A 21,681-nucleotide genomic window follows, 5' to 3' on the forward strand; every position below is an offset into this window, starting at 1 on the left:
TGCTAATGGTACCTTATAGCATTACTGATGTTGGGGCTGATTTATATATTCTTTATACTCTTACATTATATAAATCAAGTTAATTCACACAACCAAAGAGGTAAAACAGTGAAAGGTAATTTGTTTGAAAACATTTGATACATTTTAATAAGGAAAAATAACTCCATATACTTTTTATTGTAAAGACGTCTTTTTTGTAACCAGCAGCAAAATAATAGTCAGTATAGCGAGAATGGGGAGAAATAAATACAGTTTAATCCAGCATGTTTTACCTGTAATAAAAAAAAAATCGTTGATTGATATTGTTCCAGCCTGCAGTCCGGGCAAAGTATGAAAGTTGTATTATTGTTTCTATGATAATATCAGTACTACTTGCATTTATATATAGCTCCAGCTCCATGTGAAGCCATGATTGGTAGTAGCTAGGTAACCCTCTAGGCATGGAGCAGGATCATAAAGGACAAGAAGAGGCTTCCCTTAATTTTTTAATCCAGATTAACTGCTACAAGGACATAAAGCCGTGTATGTTTTCTGCCTACTGAACCTGTGGGTTGTGGCACTAAATTGTATTCCCAATACATAATTGTTTGGATTTTATAACTATAAAACTGTATGCTGGGCACTTGACTCTCTCCTGTGGTGGTCCTGTGGAGGACAGTGGAAGCTCAGCCCATAATATACCATGGGGGCCACCACTGACTAAATTCAGATACAGGGTTGTCACCAGAGTCACCAGAAGAGGACTGGGTTTTGAAAGCCTATCTCCATACCACCATGTATTGACTGTAATAGTGTTATTAGCACCTTGGTATGATTACATGACTAATATCAATGCTTTACGCTTTGATAGCCTATGATTAAGTGCCTTGCAGCATGAAACACGTAAGGCTTGTATAGACGTACAAACCTTAATAAAAAATAAACCTTTTCTTTTACTATAACCTGTCATCATTGGATCTTTTAGTGCTTGCTTAATCTCCTAATATATGGTGTGATCCAACTCCCTCCAGCTTTAGGTTTCGGGCAAGGCACCCAAACCCAACGTTTTTTCTGGTGCTTCTATATGTGTTTACATTGATGGGACCAATATATTTTTTGTGGATGTCACTGGATTCAAAAAACAAATCAAATTGAATGAAGTTACCCATACTTGCTCTACTTACCAAAGACGGACCACATGGAATAAAGGCAGATGTCATGTACATAAACACTTTGATTCTTTTTATCTCCTGGGTTTTGTACCAAACATAGCAGTTCCATATTATCCATCATATTCTGCAGTGATATCTCCACTGTGCTTCTCCCAGTATAATGTTGGTACTCAGAGCCTTCATATCTGTACAGCCAACTGACAGACCCCGGTGATACGTTTCTTGGAACGGAACAATGAAGAGTAAAATTACACCAGGTCTTATTGTCAGTCACTGCTTCAATTTCTATATTTGGCACAGGAACTGGTTCTGTTTTAAATTAAAAATATTAATACAAATTACCCACAATATCAATGTGAAGGTCAATCAGTGTAATAGAAACAATGTAACTTTATTAAATTTAAATAAATTATTCTAGTGTACTTGAGAATCAGATGCATGAATGTGATGGTCTTGCTTACATCATGGGGGTACCACCTCCAATAGGAACATTTGAACTAGTGTCATAGAACTAGGTACTCATGGACACCAAGTCTGAGTCCCAGATATATTGATGATAACCGTGTCTTTATAGGCAGATATTGTGCATCTTGGCTAAATTCTATCAAGTGGACATTAGGGGAAGTGAGGTGGAGCTGCTGAAAAACCATCCAACTTCAGAGTGGTGGAGAGAGTGTCCGTGAAGCCAAAGGACTGGCACTGCACTACATCAGATGCAGAATTAAGAGAGCATAGTGCCCACACTGCAAGAATTCTGGGATATCAGAGAGAAGGCTGGAAAAATAGATTTTACATCTTAACTGCAACACAGCATCACATAGCACAATTTTAATAAGGGTCAGGGCTGACATTAGAACCCTTGTTTTCATACTAGAACCTCTTACAAATATAACATTTGCTCCTTTGGGTCATAGTGAAGAGCCACAGGTATTTGTTTTATGGACCCAGCAATGGCTGGTCTACCCACAGTTGTGTCAACTTTACCCAAAGATAGCGTGTGTCAAAGACTGTTGAGATACCAGCAATCTCTCATGAACTCATAGTGCTGGTCTTGCAATAAATAACCTATGTGGGGCATCATAAGGAAGTCTATTTAGGTCATGTACTACATTATTATACATGTACAATTAAATTGTGCCATTAATCCTGATATGGACCAACGTTAATTATAAAAACAAACTAACATATCTAAGTGTATAATATAAATATATTATAAATATGATATATATATATAGACATGCTCTTTTTATTTTTAATTTTATTAAGTGGCATCGCCTTATTAATGAACACTTATCTTAAAACATTAATCTTGTGTTTTTTTATGATTATACGGTGACCTTAAACCTGGGAAAACATTTCTGACTCATTGGTAAAATACATACCATAGACGGTGAGATTAAAATACACTGTTTTTATATCCGCGTTTCTAAAAGTAATTAACGATTTATAGACCTCACTGTCCTCCATCCTCAGCTCTCGGATTCTCAACGTCGTACCCCCGTGAGATGCTTCCAGGCGGTTAGCAAATCGACTGTTCTGTATGATTAAACTGGAATCCTTGTACTCTGCCAGTTTGAAGGCATCTCCATTATGTTCCAGTTCCCAGACTACTCTTTTTAACGGGACCGTCTGCTGCAGGTGGTGTGATAAGGAGACAGACTGGTTTAGGAGTCCGGTCACCTGGAGAGGAGCCTCTTGTCTTCCTGTAGGGGACAATAGCAATTAAACATACTCATTACTTTTACATTGAGAACATTAGAAGTTCCAATTGTTACAAACACAATAGAGAGGTAAGTTCATTTTAAGTATTCTCCTCTATACTAGTCCTTACAGAGAAGCAACACCTACATTACAGGTTGATTGATTTGTCAGATAATTGGATTTAATCAGTAAATATGTTTTGATCTGCTGCCAAGATGCTAAAAAACTGCATTTAAAAAAGTTTCCATATAACATTGTCCTGACCTGAAACCAAAAGGAGAGACAGCAACATCAATAGAATTGTGATCCCTTCAGACGTCTTCCCCTGCATGTTATGTGTGTCTGGGCTCAGGGGTTTCTACAGTGTGGGTGAGGCAGAGACAGAATATAAGATAAAAGGAAATGCACTGATCGTACTTTATTACAGACCTTCTCTGCAAACACTGTTGGAGGCTGGGCAGTAATAGGGGGATGAAGTATGAATTATTTAAGGTTCACAAATGATCTGATCTGATATAGACCCCAGCAGATTGTTTTGTTGTACAGTGAAATAGCAGCACAAGGACACACAGGTAAAATGAATATTATTTTTAATCCATGGGAGTCAACAGATGTACACTGTATAGATAAGAGAGATATTGAGGTGTCTACTGCACAGCAAACACCCATTAGAAATAGGAAAAAGGATAGCACTGGTCCATGGGACAAATCTTTATTCAGACAGGCTATTGGTTTGGAATAAAGTGAGTGGGGTCACAGAGCTATTCACTTCCACTAACTGAATAAACAGATCAGTGCTATTTGGCAGTGGGCCACATGAAAAGTCATGGACGAGATTCAATTTGTGTTGCAATTCAATACAGAAAAACGTTTCTTTTTACAGTTTATCACGAGAAAACTCTATTGAAGTCATAGTAACATAGTAAGTTTGGTTGAAAATAAAATACACACATATCCATCAAGTTCAACCTTTTAACTTTTTTTTAACCTGCCTGAATCTTGTCCATGACTTTTCACGTGATAAACCATGAGATAACTTTTTCTCACTGAATTGAATCTGGCACAGTGTGTCATGTTCGACAGTATGGGCCATTTAAGGAAGTGCAAAATAATGTGCAATTCACTATGTTACATTTACAACATATTTTCCCTGAATTCCAGGGTAATTGAGCCCACCACAAACTGGCAAAAATTTCTCTGCCTGGTGGGGGAGATGCCATCAAAGTATTGCCCTGTATCAAAAAAGGGGTGTTTGTAGGAGGAAAAGGACATTCTTTCCCTTTACAGAGGCCCCATCTAGAATATGCCGTACAGTTTTGGTCTCCATCACTCAAACAGGACATTATTGTATTAGAGAGGGTACAGAGAAGGGCAACTAAGCTGATAAAAGGTATTGAAAATCTTAGCAATGAGGAAAGACTGACCAAATTGGGGATGTTCACGCTGGAGAAGAGGCGCTTAAGGGGTGATATGATAACTATGTATAAATATATAAGGGGATCATAAAATAATCTCTCTAATGATTTATTTACCAGTAGGTCTTTCCAGCTGTCACCCATTCTGATTAAGAAAATAGGCGTTATCTCAATGTTACAGTGAGAGCTGTGAAGATGTGGAATTGTCTCCCTGAATCAGTGGTACAGGCTGATACATTAGATAGCTTTAAGAAGGGGTTGGATGGTGTTTAGCAAGTGGGAAATGAGTTACTGAAGTTAGGTCTTAGTACCAGGGGCTGGTTTGAATGCCATCTTGGAATTTTTTACCCCTCTATGGGTCATTGGAGAGGCTGCAGATAGGGTTCTCTCCTTCCATGGGGTCAAATAGCAGGCAGGATTCACAAAGGCAAAACGGTAGAACTTGATTGATGCAAGTCTTTTTCAACCTGATCCTGTTTCTGTGTTACATAAGACAGCACATTAACTTCCTCTGGAGTGTTAAACCCAGTAAATGTTATAGTGAGAAAAATTACCAGGTCAAACCCGCTTTCATGTCAAAAACTGTTTGTTTCAGATGTGCTAAAGTGATCACACCCTTTCAACACACAGTACAGAGGGTCCGACGTGTGAATGCTTCAGCTTCCTGCGTTATTTACTCTAACTACACTCGAACCTTTTGTATAAACATTTTAATCACTAGTGAACAATAGAATATGCACCTGATTAGGAAGTAACTGGCAAGTAAAGGCCACACAACAATTTTCTGTTTACCCGACTTACTATGGCAACGGGATACAATGTCAGGCCCCATCCAGTACTATTCCAATGAACAAGACTCTGAGTTTTATACGGTGATATCTTGAACAACTAAAGTGTATGAAAAAAATAATCCTCGTGTTAAATTTCAGTCTTAAACTGTGAATCTTACTGAGACAATATATCTGGACCTATACCCGAAGCCCACACTCCATCAGTGTTTGCCACTTATCCAAAATAATTCTCATGTTAAGGCTCTATCACCAGCATCACCATGGCAATATTTTGCTTCAGGTATATATCCCGATTCCCACACTCCAACAGCTTTCACCTCCAGGTCACTAATCCAAAATAATTCTCAAAAGGAGAAATATTTCCAACGTCAACTGAGCAAGCAGCACCCAGGCCACCAAACAGGTTGTGTAACTTGTAGGGCATGTTTCAGCCCAAGGCGAGAGATGTAACTTCCAAGGCTTCTACAACTCAGGTCAGAGAGACAGGACAGAGGCAATGGATAGGGCTACCACCTGGCTGGTATTTTACTGGCCTGGCTGGTAAAAATGATGGTTATCCCAATGTTATTAAGATAAATATATAGGAAGGCCGGTATTTTTTTCCAGAAAAGGTGGCAACCCTAGCAATGGAGCTTGGTGCAACTATAGGGTAATTAATAGCATCAATAAGAAATCAGCATTTGCTAATAATTTATCAGAAATAATTATTTTTTTAATTGCTTTCAATTTTCTGTATTGCAGAGCACAGCAGACAGAAATGTTATCTGAATGAGCTCTGTGGGACGGGCCAGTAGTGTAAATGAGCTTTGGTAAGTCACAAGAAGGTTATAAATCTGCAGCTGAGAAACCTCAAACATAATTGTTTAACAAGCTTATGAGTGTTCTTATCTGCCCCTGGGGGAATAGAAGTGAACTCCGTAGATTCTTGGTTTTGCCACACACTTATACACACACACACACTTATACACACACACACAGTATTCATTGTACACACACACCAGACTCACATGTTGGCCCCTAGTCATTGTTTCTGTGGGAGGGGAAAGCTGGTATTTACTTATTACAGCGCTTTTCATTCCAGAGGCTTGTTAGTGGAATTCTGCCATCAAACTATGTTAATGTTTATAATGAGAGGTGGATGACAAATGGTTTAATAGAAGAAAAAAAAACTAGAGGACTCATTTTCCAAAGCAGCATTTGTTGCAAAGTGTGTAATTTGGACGCAACTCTCCCAGTCTTTTATCCATGATGCAGCATTTATCTTTCTGCAACTGAGATTCAATAATGTGGGTGCAAAATTAGCATTTTTAGACTAGTACCGATACAGAGTCTTTGGGGCAAATTCACTAAAGGACGAAGTGCCTAACGTTAGCGTTAATTCCCTAGCGTAGCGCTTTTTCGTTGATTCGACGATTTACTAACGGACGCTGGTGTAAATTCGCTAGTGTTACTTCGCACCCTTACGCCTGGCGAATTTGCGCAACGGACGTAACTACACACTTTTTCTGAACGCTACCTTTTACGCCAGACTTCCTTCGCCACCTCAGACCAGGTGAAGTACATTAGAGTAGATAGGGATTGCTTCAAAAAAAGTTAAAATTTTTTCTAAGTCCCAAAAAACGCTGGCGTCTTTTCTTTTTTTATGGGTGATAGGCTGAAAAAGATCAAAAAAATTTTTGGGGCTCCCCTCCTTCCCCCCTACATTTCCTGACTCATGGCAACTTAACTATACAGTGGGCACATGTGTAGGGCAAAATAAACATTTTATTTGACGTTTTGAAGGTTTCCCAGGCTTGTGTAGTGCTGCTACATATACCTCCATTGTAACTTCAATTTGGCGCCGTATGCAAATTAACCATCGCTAGCGTAACTTCGCTTTTCTTGGCGAATTAACACTAGCGCAACTTCGCAACCTTACGCTTCCCCTGAGTGAACTTCGGATTTTAGTGAATTTGCGTAGCATTGGCGAAAATACGCCTGGCGAAGTGCGGCGAAGCGGAAGCTGGCGCAACAACGAATCTTAGTGAATTTGCCCTTGTGTCTATTAAGCTCTGTATATACGTTGCAGCACCAGGCCAAGAAAATTTGTGTTAGAGGTGGTGTCCTATCTATTTGGAGTTTGTATAGTCTCCTCCTCATATCTGTGTATTTCCTCTGGGTGTTCTGGTTGCCCAAAATTAGGTTATATGTCTTCTAATGAAGCTGACCTATGTGTGTTTGGGGTGTGTGTGTTTGATTTTACAAATCCACTATGTAAAGAACAAAATATTCACTGTCCAGTACTGTGTTATATAACAATACTAATTAATAATAAAAGTAGAAATAAAATACAGGTATGGGATCCATTATTTGGAAACCCGTTATCCAGAAAGTTTTGAATTATAGAAAGGCAGTCTCCCATAGACTCCATTTTTATACATATAATCCACATTTTTAAAAACTATTCCCTTTTTCTGTGTTATAATAAAACAGTAGCTTGTACTTGATCCCAACTAAGATACAATTAATCCTTATTGGAAGCAAAACCAGCCTATTGGGTTTATTTAGAGGCACATTTATCAAAGTCGAATTTCGAATTCATATGCGTTTTTAAAAACTCCCATAAACTCCCATGAACTCAAAATTCAACCAGTCGAAATTTATTAAGAAAATCAAATTTTCAAAACTCGAGCGAATAGGATCGACCCGAAAACTCGAATCAAATTTAAATCAAATTCGATTTGAATTTAAAAAACTTGATTCAAGTTTTTCTCTGAAAAAACATCGATTGTCAGGAAGGCTGCAAACAACTCCAAATTGATCCCAGGACGTCTTCCGTTGACTAAAACAGCAATTTGCAGGTTTTAGGTGGCGAATAGTCGAATTTGAGTTCTTAAACGGCCAGTGTATGATAAATCTTGAAAGTCGAATTTGAATTAAAAAAAAAAAATTGAATCTAATTTTAACAATTCCCTAGTCAAATTTGAAAGTTTTGGCCATAAAAAAAAAAATGAAAATTTGAATTTGATTCAATTTTTCACTTCGACTCTTGATAAATCTGCCCCTTAACGTTTAGATGATTTTCTAGTAGACTTACGATATGAAGATCCATTATCCTGAAAACTCCAGGTCCTGAGCATTCTGGATAACATGTCCCATACCTGTACTCGAGTCTTTCTCACATTGTACACAAGGTGCAACTTTCCCTTCCTATCATAATGTGCATTAGCATTTTTTAGCACAACCAATTAAGGCTGGTGTTAATGCCAATAAAGAGCCTTTCAGGGGAACGTAATAAAAGTCGCAAAGAGCAAAACAATTCGCAACATCTCGCAATGTAATATTGTTCCTTAAACTGTTATTGCATTGCGAATTTTAATTGCACATTGCGAATTTTAATTGGGCACTCATAACAAGTGCTTGAAGGTGTCGTAATCTTTTGGAGCAAACATAACGACTTTTTCAGTAAGAAGTTTTATTACATTGACTGCGCATTGGCGCAAACTATAAAATTCGCAAACGGTCTTTCACTGTTGGAAGTGGTCGCTAAACAGTTTCCGGGCTCGCAAAAGCTATATTAAATTCGGACAAAGCAAAATTTGTTCGCACAAAGGAATAGTTTTTCCGTTAGCGATTTTTATTACATTCCCCCGTTTGTGTCCATTAGACTCTGTACATACGTTGTGGTGCCGTGTGTGTGTGTGTGTGTGTGTATGTTAATACAAATCCACTCTGTAAACAACAAAAAATTCTCTGCACAGCACTGTTATTCTGATGGTGCTATTTAATAATAAAAGTAGAAATAAAATACTCACTAGAATTAATGCAAACAGAGCCTTTGAAGCAGGTATTGCAATGGTATCTAACACTATGGATCGGTTCACTAATATTTGGGACATATGGGATTTGAGAGGTTTAGTTGCCAATGGGACGCAAGGAATCCACCCCCCATCTACCAGCTAGGCGTGAGAGCCTTGGTGTGCCGTTATATAATTTAAATTAGTGAAGTGCACTAGTACAGGCTGTCCCGGAAATAGAGTACCGGTTCTATTTCGACTTAGCACACATCTAATCACTCTGACGACTGCTGTGGTGTACTGGGTTTCTCTCCTGGTTTTATTTATTTGCTTGTCTGTACCCTTATCTGTATCCATTGTATATGCTGACCTACAGAAGTGTAATGTTGCAATGTTTAATGTGACTTTTGTAAAACCAATAAAAATCTAAGTTACAAAAAAAAGAAATAAAATACTCACGCTTTACACAAGGTCAATATTATTTTACAACTTGTCCCACCACGTCATCTTCTAAACCACAAAAACAACACAACTGTCAGATGCAGTGTGTGCACCTTTTCCACATTATTATAACCTGCCTCCGTTCATTTAATACAAACCACCTGCAATGACCATTTCCTTTGTCACATCAACAAACATTTCCTTTCATTTTACATCGCTTTATTTATTGTACTTTGTTATTGTGCAGCTCTGCACCGAGATACAGAGACCATGCAACATCATTTATCGACATATCAACCCGTTTTGCTGCCTCTGCTGCTTTCCCTCCAGCTTCTTTCAGGTCAGTTCCGCAAATTTCCACTACTGTCATACTCATTAATATACCGATATATTATCCAGAATGCTTGGAACCTGAGGTTTTCCGTAGAAGGGTAGGGATGTAGCGAACGGCGGAAAAAATGTTCGCGAACATATTCGCGAACTTGCGACAAAACATGCGAATAGTTCGCGAACGTCGCGAACCCCATAGACTTCAATTGGAAGGCGAATTTTAAAAGCTAGAAAAGACATTTCTGGCCAGAAAAATGATTTTAAAGTTGTTTAAAGGGTGCAACGACCTGGACAGTGGCATGCCAGAGGGGGATCAAGGGCAAAAATGTATCTGAAAAATCCATTGTTGACACAGCGCTGCGTTTTGTGCTGTAAAGGGCAGAAATCACACTACGTCACTCAGGTGATGTTTCTGGACACGGAATGTGAAAAAGCTCACACAGCTAGGTGGCACTTGGTTAAAGACTGGGCAAACAATGCCTGCAAGGGCAACGTATACACTACAGCAGTGGATACGGAATATATTATTGCTGCTTGGAAAACGTCACTCAGGTGGTGTTTCTGGAGACGGTATTATTATTGATATTTAGACAGAATGTGAAAAAGATCACACAGCTAGGTGGCAGTTGTTTGAAGAACAGATGCAGATGAGAGATCAGCAGCAGGACAGCTGCCCACAGCAGCTACATACAGAGCACTGCAGTAGAAGGTAGATTACTAGCCAGCAAAGCTACCTAACCTAAAATGTCCCTCAAATCCCTGCAGAGTTCTGTCCCTACAATACAGAGCAGTATCAAGTAGATTACTAGCCAGCAAAGTTACTATCAACTGTCCCTCAAATCACTAACAGCTCTCTCCCTACACTAGCTCTTCCAAGCACACACAGGCAGAATGAAAAAACGCTGCAGGGCTTCAGTTTATATATGGAAGGGGAGTGGTCCAGGGGGTGTGGGGGTGGTCCAGGAGGGAGAGCTTCCTGATTGGCTGCCATGTATCTGCTGGTCTGGGGTGAGAGGGCAAAAATAAGCGCCAGCTAAGGCGAACCCAAATTGGCGAACGTCGCGCGACGTTCGCGAACATTCGCCGAACGCGAATAGTCGATGTTCGCGCGAATTAGTTCGCGGGCGAACAGTCCGCGACATCCCTATAGAAGGGGTCTTTCCATAATTTGGATCACTATACCGTAAGTCTGCTGAAAATGATTTAAACATTAAATAAACCCAATAGAATTATTTAGCCGCCAATATGGATCCGTGCAGCTCAGTTACCACCTAGTACAAGGCAATGGTTTCATTTTTACAGATAAAAATTAAATCATTTAAAAAAAAATAGAATTATAATTGTCACTATGGTAGATGGCCTTCCCATAATTTGCAGCTTTCTGGATAACAGGTTTCCGAATAACGGATCCCACACCTGTATATAAAAATACAGTCACCATAAGGCTATAAAATATACTGTATACGTAATATGTTAATTCTATATTGATTTTTTTCAGTTCTTCCTTGCTTTATGGCTGAGATGCTGGGATATTCTGTAATTATGACTATGTGATATATGGGATATAATTAAAAGTACAATAATATGAAAACAAAATGCCTTTGAATGTCACTGTATACTTTATGTAGTCATTGGTGTTCCAAGACCTAATAACTAAATAACTATAAACCAACAGCTCATAATTCCACCCTAAACTCATACCCAGAGAGTCAAATAAAGTTCATGTTAATTGGCAGCTCCAGCTCCAAATGATTATTAAACCGGAAATGTAGCTTGGGGGTAGCTTTAGATCCAGAATTACTCCTGTAGCACCCTAATGCTAAGTAAAAACTATCACATAGAATGGTGTTTAACTGTTGATAATCATTTTTTCACTTGTAATTTATTTTAAATTATATTTTTTTTTATTTTGTAGGTTCTATAGAAAATACTGGAGCTCATCTATAACCACTGGGCAAATGTTGCCCCTGGGCAGTAACCCATAGCAACCAATCAGTGATTATCTTTTTTCAGTCAGCTGCAGGATAAGGACTAAATGCAATCTTCTGATTGGTTACATGGGTTACAGCCCAGGAGAAAATGTGCCCATTGTTTCTAAATGACCCCAACTGTATCCTCAGATACTGATGGAGTAAATTACTTATTACTATTTTGCCCTATATCTCTAGGGATGTAGCGAACGTCGGAAAAAATGTTCGCTAACATGTTCGCGAACTTCCGGACAAAAATGCGAACGGTTCGCGAACGTCGCGAACCCCATAGACTTCAATGGGAAGGCGAATTTTAAAAGCTAGAAAAGACATTTCTGGCCAGAAAAATGATTTTAAAGTTGTTTAAAGGGTGCAACGACCTGGACAGTGACATGCCAGAGGGGGATCAAGGGCAAAAATGTTTCTGAAAAATACATTGTTGACACAGCGTTGCGTTTTTTGCTGTAAAGGGCAGAAATCACACTACGTCACTCAGGTGATGTTTCTGGAGAAGTTATTATTATTGATATTTAGACAGAATGTGAACAAGCTCACACAGCTAGGTGGCCATTGCTTGAAAATGAAGAACACACTGGGCAAACAAATTGAAACAATGCCTGCAAGGTCAACGTATACACTACTACAGCAGTGGATACGGAATATATTATTGCTGCTTGAAAAACGTCACTCAGGTGGTGTTTCTGGAGACGGTATTATTATTGATATTTAGACAGAATGTGAACAAGCTCACACAGCTAGGTGGCCGTTGTTTGAAGAACACACTGGGCAAATAATGCCTGCAAGTGCACTACTATTGGTGCACTACTATGAAGAACAGCAAACAGCACTGGACACGTTAAAGAACAGTGAGATAAGTAAAATAAAAAAATATATATATATATTAAAAAAAAAAATTACTCTGGTTGGTGCTGAACTACTAGGAGCAGCACACCAGTCCCACTCCCCACCCCAACACAGCTAGACTAATAGCACTGGGCTCTTACAGTAGCAAAGTAAAAAAACAAAAAAGAAAATAAAAGCAGTCCTTACAAGGACTATTGGGTTATTACAGCAGTCAGCAGATGAGATCAGAAGAGATCAGTGCCCACAGCAGCTACATACAGAGCACTGCAGTAGAAGGTAGATTACTAGCCAGCAAAGCTACCTAACCTAAAATGTCCCTCAAATCCCTGCAGACTTCTGTCCCTACAATACAGAGCAGTATCAAGTAGATTACTAGCCAGCAAACTTACTATCAACTGTCCCTCAAATCACTAACAGCTCTCTCCCTACACTAGCTCTTCCAAGCACACACAGGCAGAATGAAAAAACGCTGCAGGGCTTCAGTTTATATATGTAAGGGGAATGGTCCAGGGGGTGTGGGGGTGGTCCAGGAGGGAGAGCTTCCTGATTGGCTGCCATGTATCTGCTGGTCTGGGGTGAGAGGTCAAAAATAAGCGCCAGCTAAGGCGAACCCAAATTGGCGAACGTCACGCGACGTTCGCAAACATTCGGCGGACGTGAACACCCGATGTTCGCGCGAACTAGTTCGCGGGCGAACAGTCCGCGACATCCCTATATATCTCTCCAATGCATTAATGTAAAAAGTAAACTAAATGGCTAATTGGTTGTAGGGGTAAGTAGTGATGGGCGAATTTGTCCCGTTCTGCTTCGTCACGAATTTAGCGAATTTCCCGAAAAATCTGCGAAATGCCAATTTTGACACCGGCAAATTGTCAAAGTTGATGCGGGCGCCCATTAAAGTCAATGGGCTTCTGCTAATTGTCGCCGGCCTCTGAATTGTCGCCAGCAACTATTCAATTTTCACCGGTAATATTGGTGGTAAATTCGAGAATTTCACGTGGTGAAAACGTGGAAATTCGCCGAGAATTTGCGCCTGGCGAATAAACGCGCCCATCACTAGGGGTAAGTACAATGGTGCAGAATTGCCCAGTGTTCATAAATGAGCCCCAGAACTATAGCACTGTGTGTGTCGCCTTAGGGTGGTGGTACATGGGGAGATTTAGTCGAATGCGATAAATCTTCGCTACTGCGGGCAACTAATCTCCCTGAAGTTGCCTCAGAAGGAAACTCCGGTTTGCTAACATGGTTCGATTTTGTGTTGTTCCCTGGATGCTTATAAGTAGGGTTTCTACCTCACCCCTTTAATACCAGCCACGTATAGAATCCAAATGGCAAGTAAGCAATTGCTTTAGCTGCATGGCTGCACATAAATAAGTTCAGTCTGCTACATGCATCTATATGAATTAGTAATTATCCATGCAGGATCTGGATTTGATATATGGCTGGTATTTAAGGGGTTAGGTGACAACCCTACTTATAAGCCAAATATGGGAGAGGCCTTATGACTTAAGTAAGTGATAAGTAATTAAATAACTAAACATTAAAAACCTCCAAAAGACTAGTAGATATGCTAAACACCACCTGGTGGCAGCAGAGAGCAGTCTGAAAGCCAAAACATTTCTGACAGTTGTGGAGAGAGTCAGTATTTTTTAGTGTGCAGGGAAAAGGGGCAAGATTGCTAGCCCTTCCCCTAAAGTGAATTAATCTGATTTATTTATATAGTACAACATATTATTATACACAATTTACATTCTAAGGTCCCTATCAAATTGATGTCACAACTGACAATTTTATCACGAGCCATTGACTATGTGGGTTGAAACCCATATGAAAACATACACATTTCTTGCAGGCAGTGCTCTCGCTGGAATTGAACACTGAACAAGCTTGCTGTCTTACTTACACATTATAGTAGTCTGTCCTGTTCAGGTGGCCATTTTATAGGGAATCTCCATTCTTATTTCATCAAATTCGAGGCATATGAACTGAAGATTGTGATTGCATACCTCCCAACATTTTGGAAGTAAAAAGAGGGACAAAAAAATTTTTCCCGCACGTAGCGCAGCAATTTTTTTGACCACACCCCTTTCTGTGGCCACACCCCCTAATTACCATGTTTGTTTTACAAATTTTGGCAGGTTATGAAAGTTTGAAAATATTTCTCCTTATCTAAACTGTGTTTTTGTGTCTCAAAATTGTTACAAAGTATCTTATTTGCACCTGTTAGCTGTTCTGGGCTCTCTGCTAAAAGCCAATTAAGTGAGAAACTTTGTTTCTTTTTCTGGCTGTTCAGTGCGTAGAAAAGAGGGACTTTCCAGTACAAATGAGGGACTGCGGGTTGAGCTGTCAAAAGAGGGACTGTCCCTCCAAAAAAGGGACAGTTGGGAGGTATGTGATTGTGATTTTATTGACAATTTTACCCCTAGCACCTTGGGTTCAAGGGTTGGCCAATCTTTTTTACCATACATTCTTGTTGAACATCTCAGCACCTGCACCTTAAAGAGATTCTGTCACTGGAAAACATGTTTATTTCTAAACATATCAGTTAATAGTGCTGCACCAGCAGAATTCTACACTGAAATCCATTTTTCAAAAGAGCAGATATTTTTATATTTAATTCTGAAGTCTGGCATGGGGCTAGACATGTTGTCAGTTTCCCAGGTGCCCCCAGTCATGTTACTTGTGCACTGGTAAACTTCAGTCACTCTTTAGGCTAGGCTCAGAAGATGTAATACACTGCAGATTCTCCGTAGGTGGAAAATCTGCTGCCCGGCTGCTCCTTTAGCCTTTTAAATGCGGGCGGATTTCGGAAAAGTTATCAGTAGAACAATGGGAAGGTTACCAGATAACAGTTCCCTGACACACAATAACAACTCCCTGGTAGATCTAAGAACAGCACTCAATAGTAAAAATCCATGTCTAACTGTGACTCCTTCATTTACATTTAATAGGAGAAACAGCCTGCCAGAAAGCAGTTCCATTGTGAAGTGCTGGCTCTTTCTGAAAGCACATGACCAGGCAAAATTACCTGAGATGCACCTACACACCAATATTACAACTAATAAAAACTAGAGTGAACTATTTGAGATGTAAACAATGTAATTTAGAAATGAAAAATTACACCATAAAAATCACGACAGAATCCCTTTAAGGTGACCATATTGGTGAAATATATCTTCATGTGTATGGCAAGCTTTAGTTTCATGGGTAGGGCAATATAGTTTAATATCCATTCTTGTTGACTATCTCAGCACCTGCACCTAGAGGTGCCAGATAAAAATCTGCCATTTTGGGCCTCAGTTGGCAAACACCTCAAGGTAGACATATCAGTGAAATATATCTTCATGTTTATGGAAGGGGGGAAGTGTATTTGTGCAACAACTACCCCCTGGTTAAGGAAAAAGCCTGTGATAACAGAACTCTTATCTGTTCAGTTTTCAGACACTATTTAGTCCTGATCATTAAGCTACAACCAGGAGTATTTTCATGTCTTTTAACAAGCAATCTTTTCTGCTCAGAATGAAGGATCTTTTGTATTTATATGTGTCTCTTTATTTGCCAACAGTCAGAATATAAGCATATACTGCCTCTCTAAGTTTTGATTTATTGTATAAATTATTGCCTGATCAAAGTTCTATTGCTTCCATCAGCAATCACTATCACTAAGTATCAGGTACCCACTAGGTATTATGACCTCATTATACTAAGTTAATGTACTTGGCATAATCTACATAGCTATTAATGTAAAAGAATCTGTTCTACCGGTTGCCTCTAGCAGTGTTTTACCAGGTCTTCAGAACCAAGGTATGTCTGAAAAGAAGGAACAAATGCTTAATGCCAGATGTAGACCTATTTGTGCACAACATAATCTGGGTAAAACTGTTCCAACACCTGTTAAGCATCCTACTAAAGCAATATATTCATTCCAGATGTTATAGATAGATTACATTCAGTTATCTAAGTGTTGCATTTTTGAATGTGTACTTGTTTTTGTTGATCAATTCTCTGGTTGGCTAGAAGCTTGACCAGAGGCAAAGGCTTCGCTGGAGACCAATGCCAATAAGCAGTTTAGGAGATTATGTGCAGATATGGACTGCCAAAAGGCATTGTCCACAGACCAAGGTACCGTACTCGTGTATAAGCCGACCCGTGTATAAGCCGAGGTACCTAATTTTACCTAGAAAAACTGGGTAAACTTATTGACTTGTGTATAAGCCTAGACACAACTAAGACCCTTTATGCTACAATCACTACAGCGCAAACTAAATCACTGAAAATTTGTCCCCCCCCAGTGGATTTATATTACAGATATTTTTCAGCTGAGACAAAATATACTTTCCACTAGCAATTATACACACATAGACACACATATACTTTACACACACACTCTTCCCACAAAATAATCACACACACATACTATACACACAAACTCCCCACACATATACTATATACACACACAAACTCTCTACCCACACCATCATACAAAGACACACACATATACTATATACACACACTCCCCACACAATAATGACAAGGCTGATAACATATATTAATGCAGAGCCAGGGTGTCCAACCTGTAGACTTCCAGCTGCACTATAGGAACTGCACAACATAGGGAAGCAGGTACAAGCGCAACAATAACTGGCACATACACGGGTTGAGTGACAGGGAACACCTGGAGGGTTGCTCAGGCCTGCAAGTGAGGGAGGATCCCCGGCCTGTAGTGGTTGTTGCTACCACCGCACTCTTTTAAGCCGCTCCCTGTACTGTTAGCTTGTTTAGAAAGAAAAGGCCCCAGTCGTAGGACTTTGCTGTGCGCCTGCTCTTACCTGGGTCCCGGCGGCGCTCCGTTCATAGGCCCAGGCTGCGGGGAACGCAGGAACCAGCGGGTCGGTAAAGGTGGCGGGAGGGTAGCTGTCCATCTTCCTGGAAACTGGGAGCCTGCAATTTCCTCGCTTTCTCGCCTCCTGCCAGCCCCTTACCTCATCCCTGGGAGGCGGCAGCGGTGTTGACGCAGGCTGAGGGAGGGACGGACTGCAGGGAGAGGGGTTACCTCAGACTTTCACACTCCGTGGGATCTTGGAATTCAAGCTGCGCCCCCATGTCGCTTTATTTCCCAGCATGCATCGCTCATGGCGGCGCCTCCTCTCCTCTCTCCCCCTTGTGCTGAGAAAGTTTCTAATACCGGTAGTTCTCTGCAAATTTACCGGTGAGGCAGCTGTCTTCTGCCATCTACCGTATTTCATCTACAATAGGTTTTTCTATCATTGTACCATACTTACCCGAGTATAAGCCGAGGTCAATTTTTTCAGCACATTTTGGGTGCTGAAAAACTCGGCTTATACACGAGTATATACGGTACATTCCTTACAGTTGAAACTGACAGTTTAAACCTCTGACATAGCTTTTTGTAGACTTCCCCTAAACCATGTTACTTCTAAAAATCTTTGTTTTCAGATCTTGTTGCTTTGAGGATCCCATGCTGTCGCTCTTCAGTGGAGAGTCAAACAGAAGCAGAACTTGCAATTGGCCACCTTAAATACCTTTTCTCATGATTGGACACACCTCCCTATGAAGTTCAAGGCTTAATGAGCTAATTCAACCAATTTGGTTTTGCCAGTAATCAGTATTGAGCAGTTACATGCATTCAAATTAGCAAAATTACAAGTATACACACATTTTTGCACAGCCAGTTTTTCACATTTGATTTACTTTCATACAACTGAATACTGCTTCACTAAAAATCTTTGTTCAGAAAACACCCCAGTACTCAGATGTTCCTGGGAAATGAAAGACATGCCACTATCTTTTTTGTTGAAAGTGGAGTAATTTATTATGCAGGCTGAGAGGGGTTCCCAAACTTTTTCATATGACTGTATATTCAAGAGAGGCAAGCACAATTCTGGCCACATATAAATCCTTGTTTGGGGTTAGCATCAACTAGCAGGTAGGTGGCTAAGAGCAACAGCTGTTATTAATGATGCTCTGACCGCTGCCTGCTGTGCTGTTTAGAAGGATTTTTTGCAGGCTCAGATTTCGGTCTTGGGCACCCCTAGGCTGCTCGGTCCTAGCACTGGAGCACTGGCGATTCAGTGTACAGGACTATGCGTCCCGAGTGCTCCTTAGATTGCTGCTGAGTGTATGCCACCCCTAAAATCTTGCCGCTCTAGGCCTGGGCCGTGAGCATGGGATTGAGGAGATTGAGCATGAGATTGAGGAGAACACTCATAAAGCAGAATGTCTGCTGTGTTTATACATTATTATAGACAACTTCACAACATGTTTTGGGCCTTTGTCGGGGTCAGACTGGAGCTTTGGGGGCCCACCGGAGCTGCAAACTAAGGGCCCTGCTGGCAGTCAATGGGGATGTGATCCCTTGACCTGGCGCATGCGCGGACATTGCATACAGGTTTGTTTCTTTATAGGGCGGGGGGGGCAGGTCTGGGCCGGTGTCCCAACAGCCCAGTCCAACACTGCCCTTTTTTCGTCCAGCCTGATCGTCATGCCGACCGATATCCAAGTCTTCTGATGATATCGGTAGGCTCATTTCCCACCATACACGCACCGAATATCGTATGAAAATGAGTTTCATACAATATTATCTGTGCATCTATGGCAGCTTAAGCAGCACAGTCAACTGTCAGAACATGATTACAAACAGGGTCGGACTAAACCATTGGGGTTCCAAACTCCTGGGGCCCCTGAACGGCAGTGCGCATGTGTGAAAGGTGGTGCACATGCGGTCCACATATCTTTTGGGAGGGGGCAGCCGATTGGGGAGTGGGGCTGGGTCCGTGAGGGGCGGGGCCCACTGGTTTTTTCCCGGTGACCCACTAGCCCAGTCCGACCCTGATTACAGCATTAGACTGGGGGGCCCGGACCCCCAGCTACAAAGCACCCTCTGGCCCCTCCAGCCTCAAAATCACTTCAGGCTCCCCATCCAAGTCACAACCCTCCCTTGGCCCCGCTGCTTTTACCTATATTCTTCACTGCAGTAAGCATGCCAGGGACAGAGTTTGGGGCAGCGACAGCAGGTCACGGAGGGAGGTAAGGAGAGTAACATTAGGGAGCGTGTCTGAGACGGTGGGCCTTACAAAAGCAGGGGCCCACCAGGTTTTTTTACCCGGTGCCCCGCAGGCTTAGTCCGACCCTGGGCAAATCAGGAGATATCATTTTGTAAAACACGGAGCATCAGGAACGACAAAATATCACTTTTAATAGTCCATTTAAAAACATTCCAAAATGTACATCAACGCTAAGGGAATTTACACTTTACGCATTTCGTGGCATCTCGTCACTTCCTCAGTGCTGGTGTTAATGTATATTTTGGAACCTTTTTAAATGGACAATTAAGTGATATTTTATTGTCAGTTCCTGATGCTCCGTGTTTTATAAAATGTTATGCTATCGATTTCTTGTGGGGGACAGGCTACATGTGTAGCACATATATGAGCGTTTAACAGGAGATATGAAGTTCCCTGCTCTTTGTATGTAACTGCAAATCAGGACATATGTTAGCCTTTAATTCTGAAATGGTGCAGAATTTGTAAAGCAAGTCAAATAGTGATATGATTTTTTTTGTTGAGAACCTGAAAATCTATTTTTTTTTTTTTGTTACTTTAGAAATCCTCTAAGCCAATTACTGCCTCTGCTTCTAACAGAAGAACCAATCAATGCAAAAGAGAAGCATTGTGATCAGTGGAACAGCTGGAGTTTTATACTTACCGTACACAGTAATATTATAGTATTTTACATATTTTTTCACTTTGCAGGGTAACGTATAATAGAGAATGTAGAGTCCGCTATCCTCCTTTGCCAGGTCCCTGATAGTGACCCGTGTGTCACCGTTGCACTCAACGCGATTAAGAAACTGAGGACTGATCCCATCAAAAAATCTGTTTTTGCAAAATCCAATTTCCTTTAATTTCCGTTCAATTTCCCATCTGATGGTGGTGTCTTCTGGGGCACGTTCATTTGGTCGCAGCTATCGCGAGACTTCGGGTGTTAGCCCCATGTACACCAATCTTCACGCAAATAACTCCTCGCTAGCAGCGCCGACCATTCAACGGAGGGAACACCGATGTTTTAATATCAATCCGGCTTTATTATTTCACACAGTGTAGAGTTACATTCACAGTGGGTGCGCTATATCAACCTCAATGTATCAGTTTTCCCCATAATTCCATGTGTCCGCATAAGGGAATTGCTGATGCATGAAATAAGCAAACGTAGAAGGCAATCTTAGTATCTCTCATTGAAGCAGAGTCCCTCTTGAAGAACACACCACTGCACAGACAGATACAGTATATATATATATATATATATATATATATATATATATATACATTATTGCAAATGTGTATCCTAATACCTGGGCACCTGTGCCCTCACTGTGATCCCTCCAGCCATGCAGTGATACTCACCTGAAGAGATCAAAGTCTCAGACACAAGGAAGAGGTACAGAAGCAGCACAATACACAGTCCCATGGTAGGCAGCCCCGGGTCATTTAATTCCTGTTCGGAGTTGGGGGGTACGGGTACTGCTTTTGGCACAATCAGCTGTCAAGTCTTTGGGAGTCTGATTCTGAACCTATCTAGGTCTATTCTGTGGGTAATTGGACACCTTCTGCAGTAAGGGTGTAAACAAATCCTGACATGAATGAAAAAGGGGAGTGTATGAAAAAGGGGAGTGGGCCATGCTTAGTGCCAAGGCAGTAATCAGCTCCTTTATTGTTTATGTATCTGGGACACACAATCTGAAATTGCAAATAAAACAATGCACTTTTAATTACACACACACACACACACACACTATATCGAGCTAGCTTTTTATCTATCATCTACCTATCTACTATGTATCCATTATCGATCTTTCAAATGTCTATCTACCTATCTATCTATCTATCTATCTACAGTATCTATCTATCTATCTATCTATCTATCTATCTATCTATCTATCTATCTATCTATCTATCTATCTATCTATCTATCTATCTATCTATCATCTATTAGTGATGGGCAAATTTATTCGCCAGGCGCGAATTTGCGGCGAATTTGCGCGATTCGCGGCAGGCGAATAAATTCGTGAAACGCCCGCGAAAATTCGCCGAAATTTTTTTTTCGAAAAACGGACGCCGGCGTCAAAAACGGGCGCCGGCGTCGGAAAAACGGGCGCCGGCGTCAAAAACGGGCGCCGGCGTCAAAAACGAGACGCCGGCGCCGTTTCGCGAATTTTTCGCAGT

The 21,681-nt window shown here is 40.8% G+C and overlaps 1 protein-coding gene across 1 annotated transcript; it reads right to left on the bottom strand.

Moving 5' to 3' along the window:
- Window positions 1-174: 174 nt before the first annotated feature.
- On the bottom strand, window positions 175-17,671 carry LOC108699105 (CD48 antigen). Its single transcript, XM_041573971.1, has 6 exons — window positions 17,625-17,671; window positions 17,269-17,473; window positions 3,117-3,210; window positions 2,534-2,854; window positions 1,164-1,460; window positions 175-272 (listed from the first exon to the last, which is right to left on the bottom strand). Exons 1-6 carry the CDS (start codon window positions 17,669-17,671, stop codon window positions 175-177), a joined length of 1,062 nt encoding a protein of 353 aa, XP_041429905.1.
- Between the last annotated feature and the right edge of the window lie 4,010 nt (window positions 17,672-21,681).

The sequence above is a fragment of the Xenopus laevis genome, chromosome 8L (genome assembly GCF_017654675.1).
Source record: "Xenopus laevis strain J_2021 chromosome 8L, Xenopus_laevis_v10.1, whole genome shotgun sequence".
Taxonomy (NCBI): Eukaryota; Metazoa; Chordata; class Amphibia; order Anura; family Pipidae; genus Xenopus; species Xenopus laevis.